Genomic DNA, 19,325 nt, shown 5'->3' on the forward strand with positions numbered 1-19,325 from the left:
TGAAATGCACAGTTGTAGCTGCTACATATTGTTCGCAAAATTAGCAAAGTTAACCAATAATTAACTAACTTGAGACAAATACTTTACCTAAAACGAGTGTTCTGTATTTAAAAATACAACAGAAAGCGGAACACAAATTAAATAGGGAGGAAGACTTTTGTTGCGACACAAGGTAAGGGTGAAAGTTGAAGGGTATGTTGTCAACATGGCATCTGGCATTAGTGCAAAGCATGGATTATTAACCACAAAATGTTCGGTATTTCACTCACTCCAAAGAAAGATATTGCCACACGCTATTTGCATTCAACGACCTACAGAAGTGAAATGTCTACGAGCTTCAACAAACTCGACTATAGAGTCGCAGCACAACGAAAAATACTGTATCGATATTGTGAGGTAAGCAAGCCAACTTGCTAGTTAGTAAAATATGGCTCTAAATGGTATGACTTGCAAGCATCCTTCTATGCACAAATTGCATGGTCCCTCTGTGACTGGCTACATTGTCCAAATGTTCCTCAATGAAATGCTTTGAAGATAATTGGACTTTCAGTGTATATACTGAATTGAAATGGAATTGACCCCAACCCTGGCTAGTTGTTTGTTTTTGTTACATGTGTTACTGCATCCAATGTTTTCATTGTGAAGAAGTTAGTCCACCACTAGCATTACACTTGACTTGTTTTGATTAACTTGCCTTGTTTCCCCAGGTCTCGGGACTATGACGGTTTTGTGTCCTCCCTGCTTCTCCCTGAGGATGCCCGACGCTCCTCACTGGCCCTGAGGGCCTTCAATGTCGAGCTGGCTCAGGCAGGTATTCCAGCAAGCTCAGTACTGAGTGCCTTCAGAAAGTATTCATACCCCTTGACATGTTCCACCTTTTGTGTTACAGCCTGAATTCAAAATGGAATATATATATATATATATATATATATTTTTTTTTTATACTTATTTTCCACCATAATTTGCAAATTAATTCATTAAAAATCCTACAATGTGATTTTCTGTATTTTTTTTCTCATTTTGTCTGTCATAGTTGAAGTGTACCTATGATGAAAATTACAGGCCTCTCTCATCTTTTTAAGTGGGAGAACTTGCACAATTGGTGGCTGACTAAGTACTTTTTTGCCCCACTCTATGTCCAATACTTGTCCAGAGCTAAGTGTTGATGTTCAGGCATCCTGCTATTGAAGATAATGCTGTTATGGCAAGAATAATACATCAACCTATAGACCTAGATATGAACATGGATAACAGTGAGGGAAGGGTCTAGTAAAGCAATACATTTTTTGTGCAACTCTATATGCCTAACAGTTTAAACTCATTCAATGAAGTCTTCTGAAAGGGATTGAGAAAACCCTCGTTTTTTTGTTTCTCTCCAAGGTGAAGGACTCTGTTTCCCAGAAGACTATAGGTTTGATGCGGATGCAGTTCTGGAAGACTACAGTGGAGGAGATCTACAGGGACGACCCCCCAGTGCAGCCTGTCAGTGCAGAACTATGGAGGGTCTGTCTGGAGTAGACATTTTCATTTTGCGGCTATTACATTCGACTGTATATCGTTTGGACATTGCATATAGCCTGGTTTCTTCCTAGGTTCTAGCCTTTCTAGGAAGTTTTTCCTAGCCACCCTGCTTCTACACCTGCATTGCTTGCTGTTTGGGGTTTTAGGCTGGGTTTCTGTACAGCACTTTGAGATATCAGCTGATGTAAGAAGGGCTTTATAAATAAATTGTATTTGATGCATAGCATTAAACAGATTTTCCAATGCATTTGATGTGTACTGTTTTAAACATCTTCAAATATCTCCTTTTGCAGGCGGTGAAGAAACACTACCTGACAAAGAGGTGGATGCTTAGGATAATCTCTGAGAGAGTAAGCAAATGTTGCATTTTAGGTCATGGATTTGTGTGGATTCAATTCTAGTTTCGTTTCATTTATTTGATATATGTCTCTATTGTTGCCAACAGGAGAAAGACATGGAAGACAGAGCTTATAGAAACCTCCAGGAGTTGGAGGCCTATTCAGACAATACCCAGTCCTCACTACTGTACCTTCTTCTGGAGAGTTTAGGTGAGCAGGTGTATGTGTGTTTTGTGCTTGACTCCACTGACTGAAGAGTGTACTGCATTGTTCTGTTCCCGAGGGGGGGGGGGACATCGAATTTATATTCACAATTAACTTCCCAGTGTTCAAGTACCTCTTTTAGAAATGATGAGGATCGTGCTTGCCAATGCAGCACATTGACTAAAATGAGAAAGATGAGAATTGCAGCCACCGACTGGAACATTGCCGGGAATTTAATTGTGCCTTGTTTAATGATACCATGTCCGCCATGGTGTTACAGAGCGCTCTATGCATAATTGCACTTTGAAAATGCCATCAGAATGAATCAATATAGCCACTGATCTCCAGTAGATTTTTGTTGAAAGGCTGGACAACAGAAACTACCCATAATTTCCCCTCTACATGAAATGAATGACTGATTATTTTTAATAAAATTCTTTTTTTTAAACCTTTATTTAACTAGGCAAGTCAGTTAAGAACAAATTCTTATTTTCAATGACGGCCTAGTGGGCTAACTGCCTGTTCAGGGGCAGAACGACAGATTTGTACCATGTCAACTCGAGGATTTGAACTTGCAACCTTTCGGTTACTAGTCCAACGCTCTAACCACTAGGCTATCCTGCCGCCCCATTATGACTCTGCTCCTTCCCTATTTGGAAGAACCCTGACAGGAACAGTCACATTATATTGTGGATGTACGGTGCATTCGTAAAGTTTTCAGACCCCTTGACTTTTTCCACATGTTACTTTACAGCCTTATTTTAAAATGCATTAAATAAAAATTTTCCTCTTCAATCTACACACATAATGACAGTGAAAACGTCCATATTTATAAAAACAAATAAACAGAAATACCTTATTTAGATAAGTATTCAGACTCTTTGCTATGAGAGGTGAAATTGAGCTCAGGGTCATCCTGTTTCCATTGATCATCCTTGAGATGTTTCTCCAACTTGATTAGAGTCCACCTGTGGTAAATTCAATTGATTGGACATGATTTGGAAAGGCAGACACCTGTCTATATAAGGTCCCACAGTTGACAATGCATGTCAGAGCAAAATTGTCCGTAGAGCTCCGAGACGTAATTGTGACAAGGCACAGATATGGGGAACGGAACCAAACATTTATGCAGCATTGAAAGTCCCTAAGAACACAGTGGCCTCCATCATTCTTAAATGGAAGAAGTTTGGAACCACCGAGGTTCTTCCTAGTGCTGGCCATCCGGCCAAACTGAGCAATCGGGGAAAAGGGCCTTGGTCAGGGAGGTGACCAAGAACCCGATGGTCACTCTGACAGAGCTCCAGAGTTAATCTGTGGAGATGGGAGAACCTTCCAGAAGGACAACCATCTCTACAGCACTCCACCAATCGGGCCTTTATGGTAGAGTGGCCAGACGGAAGCCACTCATCAGAAGGCACATGACAGCTCGCTTGGAGTTTGCCAGAAGGCACCTAAAGACTCTGACCATGAGAAACAAGATTATCTGTTCTGATGAAACTAAGATTTAACTCTTTGGTCTGAATGCCAAGCGTCACGTCTGGAGGAAACCTGACAAAATCCCTACGGGGAGGTTTTCTGTGTCAAGGACTGGGAGACTAGTCAGGATCGAGGAGAAGATGAATGGAGCAAAGTGCAAAGATCCTTGATGAAGACCTGCTCCAGAGCACTCAGCACCTTAGACTGGGGTGACGGTTCACCTTCCAACCGACAATGACCCCAAGCACACAGCCAAGACAATGCAGGAGTGGCTTCGGGACAAGGCTCCGAATGTCCTTGTGGCTCGGCCAGAGCCTGGACCTGAACCCGATTGAACATCTCTGGAGAGACCTGAAAAGAGCTGTGCAGCGATGCTCCCCATCCAACCTGACAGAGCTTGAGAGGATCTGCAGAGAAGAATGGGAGAAACTCCCCAAATACAGGTGTGCCAAGCTTGTAGTGTCATACCCAAATAGACTCGAGGCTGTAATCGCTGCCAAAGGTTCTTCAACAAAGTACTCAGTAAAGGGTCTGAATACTTATGAAATATTACATTTACATCAAACATTTCTGAAAACCTTTATTTGCTTTATTAGTATGGGGTATTGTGTGTAGATTGAGGAAAAAAACAACAATTTAATCAATTTTAGAATAAGGCTGTAACGTAACAAAATGTGGCAAATCAAGGGGTCTGTATACTTTCCTGAATGCCTTGTATACAAAATAATGATTACTTATGCAGATTGTTTTATGACTTGGGAGGGAGACTTAGAAGCAGGTCAAGCTGTATTCACTTGTGCGATTAATTAAGTGGCATTTCTGCATCGCAAGTACCTGCGTTTCTGTCAATCATTTGCATGTTATTTTGTGGAATGTCATTATTTTGTCCCCCTCTGCAAAGGAACCTGCCACACTTGTTCCAGTCTAATTGACTAGAAGAGACATCTGACTCAAAGCCTCAACCTGTTTCAAGTACTGGGCACTCAGCATGAAAGCATTTCCCAGTTATTAATATCAAAGTGTGTGCACTTTATTGTTGTGATAAATGATGTATACAAGAGAACAGTGTGTGCTTAAGGTTTTAGCATGGCCCTAGTCAATCAAAAACAGTAACTATGTTTCTGAGGTAAACTAGAAGACACATTCTTCTTGTACCTAGACAAAGTGTATTTAATACAATAGTTTATTTTTTTTTGTTTTAAAAAGGGTTGCAATGTTTTAACTTTAGTTATTTTCTGCCTTCTCTGATTCCCTTTGTGTGTGGTGTTTTTTGTCCAGGTGTGAAAGATGTCCATGCTGATCATGCTGCCAGCCATATTGGTAAGGCCCAGGGGATTGTGATGTGCCTAAGAGCCACGCCCTACAACAGCAGCAGACGCAAAGTCTACCTACCTATGGACATCTGCATGCTGGTGAGTGACCATATCTGCAGCAGAGGTATCAAAATGATGATTTTCCTGCTAGTGATGTTTGGTACAGATGGATGCCATTCCTGATCTATCTACCTCTCTATCTCAGGCCTTTATGTCACATGATATTCCTGCTAGACCGGTTTGGCATTATCAACACAGTGAGGGTTTGTGTCACTACTCCAAATGAAGTATGCCAGAGGCACAGTTATAATGACACCCCATGACAAATGCACTGGCTGTAGTTACAAGTCAAATTCACAGCTTTGTCTGATCCATCTGTCAACAAGGCCTCTGAGCCACAGCTGGAGTGACAGGGGACTGTGTGCAGCTGGTTTATGATGTGACATCAGGAGATGTTTTTACCCCTACTAGTCCAGTGTGTGTGACATTAGTGACCTCGTCAGGTTTGTGGAGGCCTCCAGGTCATTTGCCTATCACTATTGTTTTGGCACCTGGGGGCGCTATTGTAACATCATAAAGGTCTAGTCCTGAGCACAATTGAAGCTCCCTAGAGTTTCCCCCTACAGTCCATCTATGATTCACCCCCCCACATTAAAGCTCGCTAAAGCCTGGTGGGTTTTCTCCACTTTCTGTGTCATTAAGGGACAGTGAGTGCCTTGCAATTTCCCAATTATTTTCATCCGGTCATAAGTTAATTGCTCTGGTCGGAAGCAGAAGGGACTGTTGGTGTCCAGGGGTTTAACTACTGCAGCCTCTGTCTGTGGTGATGTTACATTTTATACAGGCTTTGGCATTAGACCCTCTGTATGTTTGTGTTTTGTTGTTGCTCCCATTGCTTGACAACAGCTTCTAGCCGAGCTAATAACTTGCAATACCAAGCTTCATTGCATTCAAATAGTATTGAAGTTCCCTGACTTGATTGTTTAGTTTGTCAAGCTAACATGTGTAGCATCATGTCTACAGACACCGACTGCCTTGTGTTTTTGGGCAATACAAATCTCCTTGTCCTCATATTATTGTTAAACTATATCAAACTAAACTCCTTATTTGTGTAATAAGATTCAGATTACCCGTTTTATACCCGTTTTATATTATTTATTTTTTTTGCTGTCAAATTATCCGACTTCTACTCAGTTTCTAAACAACTTCTGTCTATCGGGGCTGACCTGAGGCCAACAGTTTAAAGGAGAAAGAACTGAGATCTGACAATCGCTATACATGCCGTGAATAATGAAGCTAATTATCGGGAGCTTCACTTTACTCGCCCCATTTAGAGGCCATATGCTCTCAGCATGAGCAGTTGGTTCGCTCGGCTAGGTTAGTGGTTTGAAGGAACACATCTCTCCTGTGTGAATAAGTGGTGTGAACAAAGGTGTGTGTCTGTCACCACCAGCACAGAGCCTCCCAGGAGGACTTCATCCAAGGAAGCCGGGAACAGAATGTGAGAGATGTGGTATATGACATTGCCAGCCAAGCCCACGTACACCTACAACACGTACGTACCCTTATGACATTAGGACAGTGTTCCTCCAATGTTATTTGATGGGCTGTTCTTGCTGAACAGATTTACTGCTTTAAAAACCCCAGTCTTCAATAAGATTTGATTCAATTACATTTTTCATCCAGTCCTGGTAAAAAAAAAAAAAATGGAGGGCTCTGACAGTGTGTTCCCATGTGGGATCAGTCGTTTTCTCTAATTGTTACTACGATGCGTTTTTTTACCCGTACGACACATACACTACCGTTCAAAAGTTTGGGGTCACTTAGAAATGTCCTTGTTTTTGAAAGAAAAGCTACTTTTTTGTCCATTTTAAAAGAACATCAAATTGATCAGAAATACAGTGTAGACATTGTTAATGTTGTAAATGACTATTGTAGCTGGAAACGGAATATTTTTTTTAATGGAATATCTACATAGGCATACAGAGGCCCATGATCAGCAACCATCACTCCTGTGTTCCAATGGCACGTTGTGTTAGCTAATCTAAGTTTATCAGGCTAATTGATCATTAGAAAACCCTTTTACAATTGTTAGCACAGCTGAAAACTGTTGTTCTGATTAAAGAAGCAATAAAACTGGCCTTCTTTAGACTAGTTGAGTATCTGGATCATCAGCATTTGTGGGTTCCATTACAGGCTCAAAATGGCCAGAAACAAAGGACTTTCTTCTGAAACTAGTCAGCCTTCATTTCTCAGAACAAGAATAGACTATTCCATGGGAGATATTGCCAAGAACCTGAAGATCTCGTACAACGCTGTGAATGCCAAAGGTCTGCAAGGCTGTAATTGCTGCAATCGAGAATTCTTTGTTGAAAGCAAATTTTTATTATTTAAATTAAAAATCATTATTTATACCTTTATATCCTCAACCTTTATAACCTCAACGTCTTGACTATTTCCTATTCATTTTGCAACTGATTTCAAGTCTGTTTTCCATGAAAACAAGGACATTTCTGAGTGACCCCAAACTTTTGAACGGTAGTGTACTTTAATCAATTAACGTTGGTGATACTTGTAACTTTGTTTCATTGTGAGCTTTGAGGTTGTTTTTTTAGTTTTGAGTTAGTACAAAAAAGGGATTGAAAAGAGAAGCAGTCCGAAATTAAGTAGCTACTGGTGTTTTATATGCGCGTCATTGATTTTGCATGTCTACAGACCTTCATCTGTTATAAAAACAGATTATAGCTTTATTAGCCTGTGTTAGTCATTTTACTCAGTTTGAACCTTTTTGTCTCCACAGGCCAGATCATTCAGCAAGAACATACCAGCTTCTGCTTTCCCTGCCTTCCTCCAAACGGTGGGTTGTTGTTATTATTATAAGAATGATTAGCATTTATTGGGTTAGGTTGTGGTCACTGTGATTGACGTAACATCATGAAAAGGGTCATATTTTGTAAAGCGTTGACCAAAGACAAGACTCGTGAACTGATCTATGGGGCTTCTTTAGTCTTGGCACCAGGGAAGAGACCAGGTCTGTGTGTTAGTTTCACTTCCAGTTCTCTTAGCATTCGTATTTATTTTTTTTTCATTAATCCTCCAATCAGGTTAATCTGAATTTAGGTAAGGAGGAGCAGCATCTGTTGAACGGTCCTTTCTCCTCCTCAACCACCTCCCAATATCCTGACATGGCTGTCTAGCCTATCCCTCCCTCCCATCACAGCACGCTCCCCATCAGTTGGCCAGACAGACCTTTTTAATGCTCCAATTTAATCGCACCAGACAGACCACCAAGGGACTGCATTATGGGCTCTTACCACTGGCACTCTCAAAAGCAGTCTGATTCCCACAGAGAAGGGGCATGAAAGAGGGCAATAAAGGAAGGGCAGAGCATATTAACCAGAGCCTTGAGAATGACGCCAAGGTGAAGAATTTGAGGTAGACAAATGCCCCGCATCGTGTGTTTTATGTTTTGAAGGGTGGATGGTCACAATGCGTCTAGGACAAAGAGGAAGCACTTTCCTGAGCTCAGATAATGCTCACGCTAGCTACCACATGTAGAGAATAAGGACTGACACACACACAGTGTGTTGATGCTGTGTATGCTGTTTCCCTCTCTCTGGCTGCTGTTCTAGGTGGTGCTGGAGGACTACCTTCAAAGGGTGCGGCGGGTAGACTTTGATGTGTTCCATCCCAGCCTACAGAAAAGAAACCCACTGATCCCCATCCAGCTCTATTTCCGCTCCTGGAAGAAGACCTATTGACCTGTATAGTGGGACCTTATCGTTTGCCCTATTGTAATTTATACCAGGTTTAAACATCCGGTTTCCCAAAGTCCCGCTCTTGTATGTTGGTTTCTAAGTAGACCTATCTACAACAGTGGATTTCAAGAGACTCCTCCATCTATGATGTCAGCACTCCCCAGAAAAGGATTCTGATCTAAAACATGCCTCTGCCATCTAAACCAGTTCACCTGTGTTATTCCCTGTTGTAGACTAGACAGCTGAGGACCACAGACAGAGATTATTGTAAAGCAATAACTACAGTACTGGAGACTGAACTGATGCCCTGATATATTGAGTATTTTCAGTAATACATTGTGTAGCCATGTAGGTCTGTGTTTTCTCTCATTTTTAAAGCTTAAATAAAGATGTCACAACCATAATAACAGTAGTGTATGTCATTGTGAATTATGATGACATTTAAATAAAATCTAGAGCTTTTTACATGACTTAAGTGTAATTATCACTGTCATATTTGTGGAACAGGCTGTATACATTCACAACATAGCTTTTTACCAGCACAAAATTATATGGTACTGTTGCTCCTGACAACCGTTTATAGCCAAAGTAGGATGCAAGTGTGTAATTAGCATAGTGCTTAGTTTACCAGAGAATTTCTGCCTCCAGTTGATTGTTTTGATCTGGACCAGATGCCAGGTTGTGGAGTTGAAAAGAAAAGGGCCATTTTGAACAGTTTATATACGTTTAGGTTTTATTCCTCAAAAGCAGGAAACTCTAAGGCTTCACCTTGAATGTCACAGAGAGGGCCAGATCGTTCACCCAGGGTAGTTTTATTTATGATAAATTATGTATTTTCCTCCCTGTTGTGAATCATTACAGTCAGTGTGTTCCAGACCCTGATGATGACCTCTTCAGACTAGGCTACCCTAGCCCTTCTGCCCTTAACAGAAGGGAAAGTCCTCCCATCACTTTTTTCTGGCTGGTCTCAATGATGCAGAGAGCTGTTGCATTCCAGGGATTCATTGGGTTCTATGTTCCCAAGCAACCCTCTGTGCTACTTGTGTCCCCTTAAGGCTGTTTCTCATTTATGCAAATCCCTGTGGCCATTCGTTATATCGATGTTTCATCCTACCATGGAAATCTTGATGCAGTCAATGGACTACTGATAAAATTAAGTTGGTATCATTCACTGGAAGCAATCCAGTGAAGTCCTGGACAAGTGCCATGTTTTGATGAGAAGGGCCTTGTACTTCCAAAGGGAGAGACAGTGAGAGGGAGAAAGAGGCTAGAAGAGACCTAGGATCAAAGGATGTTTGATATGTTGGTTTATACCTTCACCCAAGATGAGCGAGCATTGTCACAATTTATCGATTTTTCGTCGCCAAGCCTGTGACGGCCAAAATAAAATAACATACACACAGGCAGACCTCAAATCAAATGCACCTTTTCTTTTGAACCAAGATGCCAGCATGTGATGGCCAAATATGGTGTGTGATGGCCAGTCAGTTCTCTATAGTACTACTACTGTCTCTTTCAGAGAGAGAACACTGGTCTCATCCAAAGTGTTCTATTCCACATTGGTTCAGCGTCATTTCGTTTTATACACACATTTATTCAACCAGTGTGTGCCCAGTGGATCAGAATTAAACCAACTTGATTGTCATCTCGCCATTTGACTTCCTGCATTGTGCCGATGTGTCCTCTTGAAAACAGTTTGTTTAATAATGTAGGAATGATGACTTTGTTGAAAAGTGACTTGCAGTCTGAAGGGTGACCTATAATATGCTTAGGAAAGATGTTTCTTCCTTCTTGCTAGAATGTCAGTGGGGTGGTTCAAGGCTAACTGAACTGTGTGAATCTAGAATGATTGGTGTAGTGGCACTGCTGCTGGTACAAAGCATCTGGTCCTGTTATACTTCAAAGGAGGAGAGCATGAACCAGGTATGAGTCATCAAGCCCCCAACTAGAATGCTAATGATCAAGCATCATTAATAGGTCGTATTATGATCTGTTGCTGTGGAAAACTGCTCATCCTTCCAAGACTGATAAATTGAGTCAATGGTAAAGATGTTGATTGTTATTCTAAGTACTATAGGCACACTAATCCAAGAGATGTTGACATGTGGTCTAGATGTACAACTTAATTGCATCAACATGATGCCAATTTTACTTTTGTATAACCATTTAGTGTCTAAATGCAGAATTGCATTTAATGGGATTGTCAAGCTAAATAAATTGCTGTGATGCACAACATATTGAGATTAAATTTAAACTGTGTGCTGAACCCTATTTGACTTGACAAGGTTCCCTGTAGTCAAAAGCCTACTAATTCCATATTGCAGGAAATATAGGTCCATCCCAGCACTTGATCCGTTCTGTACCAAACAAAAATATAAATGCAACATGGAACAATTTCAAAGATTTTACTGTGTTACAGTTCATCTAAATTAGATTACGACCTAATGAAAATAAATTCATTAGGTCATTAGATGACTGGGAATACAGATATGCATTGATTGGTCACAGATACCTTTTTAAAAAGTAGGGGCGTGGATCAGAAAATCAGTCAGTATCTGGTGTGACCACCATTTGCTATTTACCTCTTGAGCTGTCTATCCTCCTGACTGGTGTTTCTTTTTTTTAAAGAAACTTAATATGCTTCCCTGCATCTCTGCTAAAATCTGGGTAAAAGATTGAAAAGAATGTGAGTCTTATCCAGTACATTTAGTAGTTGCTTGCTTTTCTAAAGTCTACCAACCTTGCCAGATAAAATACTGCCAAAATAATGGAAACACTTGAGTAAATGAGAAATACAAAATATATTGAAAGCCGGTGCTTCCACATGTGGGGTTCCTGAGTTAATTAAGCAATTAACATTCCATCATGCTTAGGGTCATGTATAAAAATGCTGGGCAGGCCATTATTTTCACTATTATTTTGGCTACCATGGCTCTGACCCAATAGGATGCCAATGCCCCCATCCACAGGGCACAAGTGGTCACTGAATGGTTTGATGAGCATGAAAACGTTGTAAACAATATGTCATGGCGGTCTCAGTCACCAGATCTCAAACCAATTGAAAACTTATGGGAGATACTGGAGCGGTGCCTGAGACAGCGTTTCCACCACAATCAACAAAACACCAAATTATGAAATTTCTCGTGGAAGAATGGTGTCGCGTCCCTCCAATAGAGTTCCAGACACTTAGAATCTATGCCAAGGTGCATTGAAGCTGTTCTGGCTCGTGGTGGCCCAACACCTTATTAAAACATTGTATGTTAGTGTTTCCTTTATTTTTGGCAGTTACCTGTAGTTGGACAAGCTAGCTACTGTAACTTGATTGATAGTCTGAAATGGCTTTTTGGTAGCTAGTTATGAGGTTGGCAGATAGGTTTCCAATCTGGGCTAGCTTAAGCCAACTTCATAAAATGCTAGTAGTATTACAGAAAAACAACACTTAAATTTTTTTATTTTTTTTTTATTTATTTTTTTAAAAACAGGACAAATCTGAGGTACCCCTGTGCCCCCTATGGGCATGACACCTCTGTATATGAACATATGCCCAGTCACACCCAGAATCTAATTATCTAATTCTGGAGGATCTATTGTGACTGTTGAAACCGAAGTTGAGAATGTGTCTGATAGGAAACATGATCATGTAAAGTGTGAGGAACAAGGGGTTAAGAGGAGTAACTCGAAAACAACTCCTGCTGTTCTGTTCAACTTCTTCAAAGGAAGTGGTGGGTGAGTAGGGAGGCTCCTGATGCTTACCAACTTGAAAAGATGCACAATGGCTCCTGCCCTGTGCGTGGGGGCAGACTGGTTAACTAATTGGAATTTTCGTGACTGATCCAGAGTCATGCCAGATAGGTTCATGCCAACATCAGATTGAAGACCTTTTTACAGCCACATTCCCTCAGCAGGGTTGCATAATGAGACAAGAGGGGAAATCATCAGAGAAGAGTATGCTGGGAATAGATAATGGAATAAACAGAGTTTATCATTTCTCTCATGTCAAGTCCACTATTCACATTTTATCCTTTGAAATGACTGGCAGGTAGAGATAATGAATATGTCACCCATACCAGTCACAGAACTTCTGTTGCTTCAAGCAGGTCCAAATAAACTGCATACTCAGGCCCTAGACATATTTAAATGAATGCAGTTTAATACATCTGGTCTCCTTCGGTAAACAGCATTTTTATGAGTACATGAATCCTAGAGTGTTATGTAGCATAAGAATTATATTTCTGACTTATCCTGCTGGACACACTGTTCCGGGTTTCGATTCATTAAGGCGTTCGGTTTTTATGGAGATTACAAAATGTATCTCTGGGAAGTACTTAATACTCCCTGGTCCCCCACAATAGATGTTTACAGAGGAGCTGTAAAGGACTAACTCTTAAACCACCTGAAAGGCCCTCCCACATGCACCGAACAAACACTACAATCCTTTTAGCCATAGATTTGATGTACTTCTTAAAGCAACTTCCCCTCTTCTATTATTTTCCATGGCAACCTATATTATTCTATGTCATTACTGTGATGTTACATAAGAACCTCAAGGTTGTATGGGTTTATTCAGAGAAATTGGGTATTTCATGAAGTTCTACTGTTGTGTGGTTTACTGGTTGGAAACACTTGGTTAACATTATGGACTTGATGTAGCCTACAAGATAGAAATGACAATCACAACAACCGTCTGCTGAATATACTGTAAATAACGCTGAAGGAGACTGCATGCTAAATCAAACACGTCAAAAAAGGGGCAACCGTATCAATATCATTAATATTTCATAACTATTTGCTGAGAAAGACAGCAACATCAACTTACACCCCTTAGTCATGGCATCTTGCTTCTCAGATGTTCATATCTAGAGGCAATTACATTAGTAAATAGAGAGAAACATGGGGAAATATAGTACATTGTTTTTTATAAGCACTGGACACATACACTAAGTCTCTTAAAGCTGATAGTGTTTTGTCATTTAGGAGTGTCAAATTAAGAAAATGAAGAAATGGAAATACTGGATGAGCTCCTTTCGTCTGCTCGGGGGTTATGAGTGTAATGAAAATGGCTCTGCGTTCTGCTAATTTATTTTTGTCACCTAGTATGCCTGCTTTTCACATAATTGTTGTCAAAGTGGACTTCACCCCATTGTAACACTGTATGTGATAGGCTGTGAAAGTGCTTGACAGAAAGCTCAACTTTTATTTTTGAACTATTACCCTTTTTAGCTGTTGTGTGAATAATGTAGAAAGAAGCCTGCTATGGCCTGCTATAATCACTTTAGAGGCTACTTCTTGATAACCAATTTGTTCTTATTTTTCCAGTATCAGCATGAAGCTTGTGATGGTTAGGCTAGTTAGTTAGGCTAGTTATAGCCATGGATAATGAAGGAAGAGTGGAAAACAAAATAATGACATGAGAGAGGGAAGACAAATGCCTTTGGACTCTCTTAGATTAAGGTCAATCTTATTCACTCAGCTGAAGAAAAGATCCTTATTCCCATCATTTGTTTTGCACTTTACAGTTTAAAAGCTATTTATTGTAGTGACGTAAACATTAGCCTTTTCATGTAAACAGCAAAGGTAATAATGCTACAAATGAAGTCTGAGGTATGTCAGCGCCGTGTTGCCTGTTAGCTACTGAGAGACCCATAATCAAAGGTTATTTCAGTAGAACTATTGTGTCTTTCTAAAGAGGACTGTAGGTAACTTCAATGTGTGTATGTGTGTGTGTGGTGTGTGAGAGAAAGAACGAGTGTGTGCATGTATTGCAGTGCAGTCGCTCGCTCTCCCTCTCCCTCTCTCTGCGGTGACGTACACATGTCAACCTCACCATGTGTATGTACATGTATTGCAGTCTCTCTTTGTCAACTTCACCATTGGTCCAGATGCCTTAGTAACATATGTAATTCTGAGAAGAAAGAGGATATATAGTATACTGAACAAAAATATAAACACAACATGCAACGATTTCAATGATTTTACCTAGTTACAGTTCAAATAAGGAAATCTGTCAATGGAAATAAATAAATTAGGCCCTAATCTATAGATTTCACATGACTGGGCAGGGCGCAGCCATGGCTGGCGCCTGGGAGGGGATAGGCCCACCCATTTGGGAGTCAGGCCCACCCAATGGGGAGCCAAACCCAGCCAATCAGATTGAGTTTTTCCCCAAAAAAGGCCTTTATTACAGACAGAAATACTCCTCAATTCCATCAGCTGTCTGGATGGCTGGTCTCAGACGATCCCACAGGTGAGGCCGACTGGACGTACTGCCAAATTTGATAAAACGATGTTGTAACAAAAAATATAAAGGCAACATGTAAAGTGTTGTTCCCATGTTTCATGAGCTGAAATAAAAGATCCCAGACATAGAGAAATTAACATAAAGAGCATTTTAAATTGCGCGATGGTTTTCATGTGAATGGTCAGTCGCCACGAAAAATAGTGGCAAGCGCAAGGCTGGATATCAGAGAAGAAACTCATGATTGCAGCACCGCGGAGCCGTAATCCCAAAAACGAATTTTAAGACCGTTTTAGAAAAATTCCAACTCTGCTCAAGATTACCACTGGCAACATTTGAATATTTTCTCCCTGTGTGTTTGTGCGTGCGCGTACAAGTGGGTGTGTGCGTAATCAGATTGACAATGATGGACACTTCGGCCTGCCTATAGGACACCTATAATAGAACAGACGCATTACACATCTTCATCATCATCGTATTCATTCCTTTCAGGCTACCATTTTAATATCCAACTATTATAATTTCTGCACAAAACAAATTAATATGCTGCCATGTTCTTGTTAATGTTGAGATTGACCCTCTGTGCCCTCACACGCCGCTCTACCCCAAAGTAGCCTATCAGAGTGAGGTGAGATGTAGCTCCCGTCTGTGATTATGGTGTTAATAGAAAGTGCAACTTTCACCCATATGAAAAGGCTCCATAAATTGTATTTGTAACAAAAATACATGTATTTTTAATAGTCAGCGAACACATTGTGTCAATAATACCACATATTTGAGCAAGTGTAGTACACACAGTTTACACGTTGACAAGTATTTCTGACTAAAAACAATCATTTCACATAATGGCTAAGTGTGCACTGAACATGACATAACCTAAGACACAGCTGCTTTACCATCATATTTGAAAACGTGTTATGCTTTTATGATGTCATTTAATTTTTTATTGTTGGACATAAAATACTGGGAAAACACCGGCAAATCAGCTCCAAGTGATTTGAATGTTTGGTGTCTGTTCCGAAGTATTCCAAAAATCGGAGAAATATACACTGATTAGACAAAACATTAAGAACACCTCTTTCCATGACATAGACAGAGCAGGTAAATCTAGGTGAAAGCTATGGTCGCTTATTTATGTCACTGTATTAAATCCACTTCAATTAGTGTATATAAAGGGGAGGAGACTAGTTAAATAAGGATTTTTAAACTTTGAGACAATTGAGACATGGATTGTGTACGTGTGCCATTCAGAGGGTGAATGGGCAAGACAAAAAATGTAAGTGCCTTTGAACGAGTTATGGTAGTAGTTGCCAGGCGCACCGGTTTGTGTCAAGAACCACAATGCGGCTGGGTTATTCACGTTTAAGTTTCCCTTGTGAATCAAGAATAGTCCGACACCCAAAGACATCCAGCCAATTTGACACTGTGGGAAGCATTGGTTTTCCTAATGTTTGGTATACTCAGTGTATGTGATCGTAAACAAATGTAAGAAATGTTTGAAATTATTGTTATAGTCAAATATGATCTATTTGGGCTTCATACGGTAAATTTGTAGTCGACACATTATTTGTAATTATGTTCCTGCCCCTTGACCAAAAAATCTGCCTTGCGGCTGAACCTAATTGATTATCCCTGCCCTAACAGGTGTGGGCGTAAAGCATCGATCATATAGATACTATAGCCTAGCATTTCTCTGTAGGCTGCTTTGCTTTCGTTATTACATTGTCTTTGGTACCATTATCATAAATCCGTCATTTCGACATGTACAGAAATGTCAAAATGGGATTAAGACAAAATGTCCACCGTTTTTGAGGTCTTGGAGACATTCTTGATTTGGGAAGGAATCAGAAGCTTGTGCGCGCGCAGCCTAAACTTCTGGTCTCTCACACTGTATATTATAACATTCCAACAGCTATTCGTAGTCAGTATCCAAAAAGCAAAAAGCGAAAAGTTGCACCATTCGTTTCCAAGAACATTTCCCACGACAAAGACAGCAATGGGGGTGAAGGATAACGTAAAAGCCAGCGTTAAGGTCCCTATCGTTTTGGCAGCCTTGATATCGGAGAAAGTGGGTTTGGAGCCGCTTTCGCTTTCAGCCAGATGTTTTCTCTGCTTTGAGTTCTGGCGTATGCTAGACAATGAAATTATATTTATCACCACGGTTCCACCAAGGAGTGTGAAATCAAACGCGGGAAAGAGCAGGAGAATGTTCCATGCCTGGGAAGGAAACGTGTCGATGGTGCCCAGTGCGTAATTGCACATTCTACTACAAAGGTTATATTCGAGGGCAATTTCATTGCTGAAAATCATCGGAGACACTGCCAGAAAGAAACTTCCCATCCATGAGAAGAGTATGAGGATAGTTGTCCGTTTGCGCGTAATGACTGATTCCTTGTGCAACGGCCTCAAAACCGCGATGCTCCGTTCGATAGTAAGGAAAAATATAGTCGTAATGGACACAAAGGTGCAGCCAGCGAAAATGGGGCCAATTAAATTGCACGGGTGAAAAGTTGTTGCTTGTGAATTGTTCACGATCCATTTTGGCGCGGAGTTGTTCAACATAAGCGACACCTCTGCGTAAACGGAGACTGGCACCACAAATATCCCTACCGCCAAGTCAGCCACCGCTAGCGACGCTTTCAGATATCCCTGGGGCGTATGAAAGTGCTTAGTCCCGCACAGTACGGCTAATGTCACCGAGTTGCCGAACAAGATAGCAAAAATCAAGATGACCATAAAAACGACCATCAAAATCTTGTTGGTCACAGTCCAGCAACACAGAGTACAGTTTGTCGGCTCGGTTCCCTCCGGCAGCATGATTGGTCTATATGAGAAACAGACCATGAACTGAAGTTACTGTAATAAGGATGACTATCCTCTCTTCAACTGCTTGTTACTGCAAGAACAGCTGTGGTAAACAGATTTGACTCCAGGACAGGGCACGCGCTGTGCTGTCTCGCGTCGAGCTGTCACTACGAGTAAGGCAATGACGTCTATTTAGTCATGACAGCAGCTGGAATAGTAAATACAAATTATATTATTGATAAAGTGGATTTCATAACGGAAGTCTTGCAACCCTAATATTTTATATGAAAAATATACAATACAATGTACTAAAAACATAATATTCTAGGCTATTGTTATACAGTAGGCCAATCGCTATTACAAGAGTCGTTATTGCAGATGGTAGAAACAACTCACTTACTTTAAATAGATTTTCAAATGATTAGATATACAATTCACCAATATGCTTTATTGGGCGCACATAGGCCTACACAGTGGCTGCATCTTTTGCTCCAATTTAAATATTCCATATATAATCCCTCTCATAAAATAATGAAATATGGAAGATGACTATTCTCAAACCCACTTTTTCAGATGACTCTTGGAGACTGTTTCACTGTCCAGACAGCAAAAAAAAGAAGAAAAAAAGACTGATGTCTGGAGATGTTGCTTCAATATAACCACATCATTTTCCTACCTCATGATGCCATCTATTTTGTGAAGTGCACCAGTCCCTTCTGCAGCAATGCAACCCCACAACATGAGGCTGCCACCCCATGCTTCACGGTTGGGATGGTGTTCTTTGGCTTGCGAGCCTCCCCTTTTTCCTCCAAACATAACGATGGTCATTATGGCCAAACAGTTCTATTTTTGTTTCATCAGACCAGAGGACATTTCTCCAAAAAGTACGATCTTTGTCCCCATGTGCAGTTGCAAACCGTAGTCTGGCTTTTTTATGGTGGTTTTGGAGCAGTGGCTTCTTCCTTGCTGAGCTGCCTTTCAGGTTATGTCAATATAGGACTTGTTTTACTGTGGATATAGATACTTTTGTACCTGTTTCCTCCAGCATCTTCACAAGGTCCTTTGCTGTTGTTCTGGGATTGATTTGCACTTTTCGCACCAAAGTACGTTCATCTCTAGGAGACAGAACGCATCTCCTTCCTGAGCGGTATGACGGCTGCGTGGTCCATGGTTCTTATACTTGCGTACTATTGTTTGTACAGATGTACATGGTACCTTCAGGCGTTTGGAAATTGCTCCCAAGGATGAACCAGAGTTGTGGAGGTCTACAATTTTTTTCTGAGGTCTTGGCTGATTTCCTTTCATTTTCCCATAATGTCAAGCAAAGAGGCACTGAGTTTGAAGGTAGGCCTTGAAATACATCCACAGGTACACTTCCAATTGACTCAAATGATGTCAATTAGCCTATCAGAAGCTTCTAAAGCCATGCCATCATTTTCTGGAATTTTCCAAGCTGTTTAATGGCACAGTCAACTTAGTGTGTGTAAACTTCTGACCCACTGGAATAGTGATACAGTAAATTATAAGTGAAATAATCTGTTTGTAAACAATTGTTGGAAAAATGACTTGTGTCATGCACAAAGTAGATGTCCTAACAGACTTGCCAAAAATAGAGTTTGTTAACAAGAAATGTGTGGAGTGGTTGACTCCAACCTAAGTGTATGTAAACTTCTGA

At 40.6% G+C, this 19,325-nt stretch overlaps 2 protein-coding genes across 4 annotated transcripts; one reads left to right on the forward strand and one right to left on the reverse strand.

Moving 5' to 3' along the window:
- The first annotated feature begins 7 nt into the window (after window positions 1-7).
- LOC139364705 (NADH dehydrogenase (ubiquinone) complex I, assembly factor 6-like) lies at window positions 8-8,960 on the forward strand. Of its 3 annotated transcripts, none has more exons than XM_071101688.1 (9): window positions 9-396; window positions 708-807; window positions 1,381-1,503; window positions 1,815-1,871; window positions 1,967-2,069; window positions 4,818-4,951; window positions 6,306-6,407; window positions 7,653-7,709; window positions 8,485-8,960. In XM_071101688.1, the coding sequence occupies exons 1-9, from the start codon at window positions 206-208 to the stop codon at window positions 8,611-8,613; spliced, it is 996 nt and encodes a 331-aa protein (XP_070957789.1). In that variant the 5' UTR covers window positions 9-205; the 3' UTR covers window positions 8,614-8,960. The 3 variants fall into 3 exon arrangements, with proteins under 3 accessions (XP_070957799.1, XP_070957789.1, XP_070957807.1); XM_071101706.1 differs by having other exon boundaries at window positions 165-396; window positions 708-811; XM_071101698.1 differs by lacking the exon at window positions 6,306-6,407 and having other exon boundaries at window positions 8-396.
- Window positions 8,961-16,630: 7,670 nt separating this feature from the next.
- LOC139380437 (trace amine-associated receptor 7c-like) lies at window positions 16,631-17,689 on the reverse strand. The gene has a single exon (XM_071123110.1). It carries the CDS (start codon window positions 17,687-17,689, stop codon window positions 16,631-16,633), a length of 1,059 nt encoding a protein of 352 aa, XP_070979211.1.
- Between the last annotated feature and the right edge of the window lie 1,636 nt (window positions 17,690-19,325).

This window comes from Oncorhynchus clarkii, chromosome 2 (genome assembly GCF_045791955.1).
Source record: "Oncorhynchus clarkii lewisi isolate Uvic-CL-2024 chromosome 2, UVic_Ocla_1.0, whole genome shotgun sequence".
Lineage (NCBI taxonomy): Eukaryota > Metazoa > Chordata > Actinopteri > Salmoniformes > Salmonidae > Oncorhynchus > Oncorhynchus clarkii.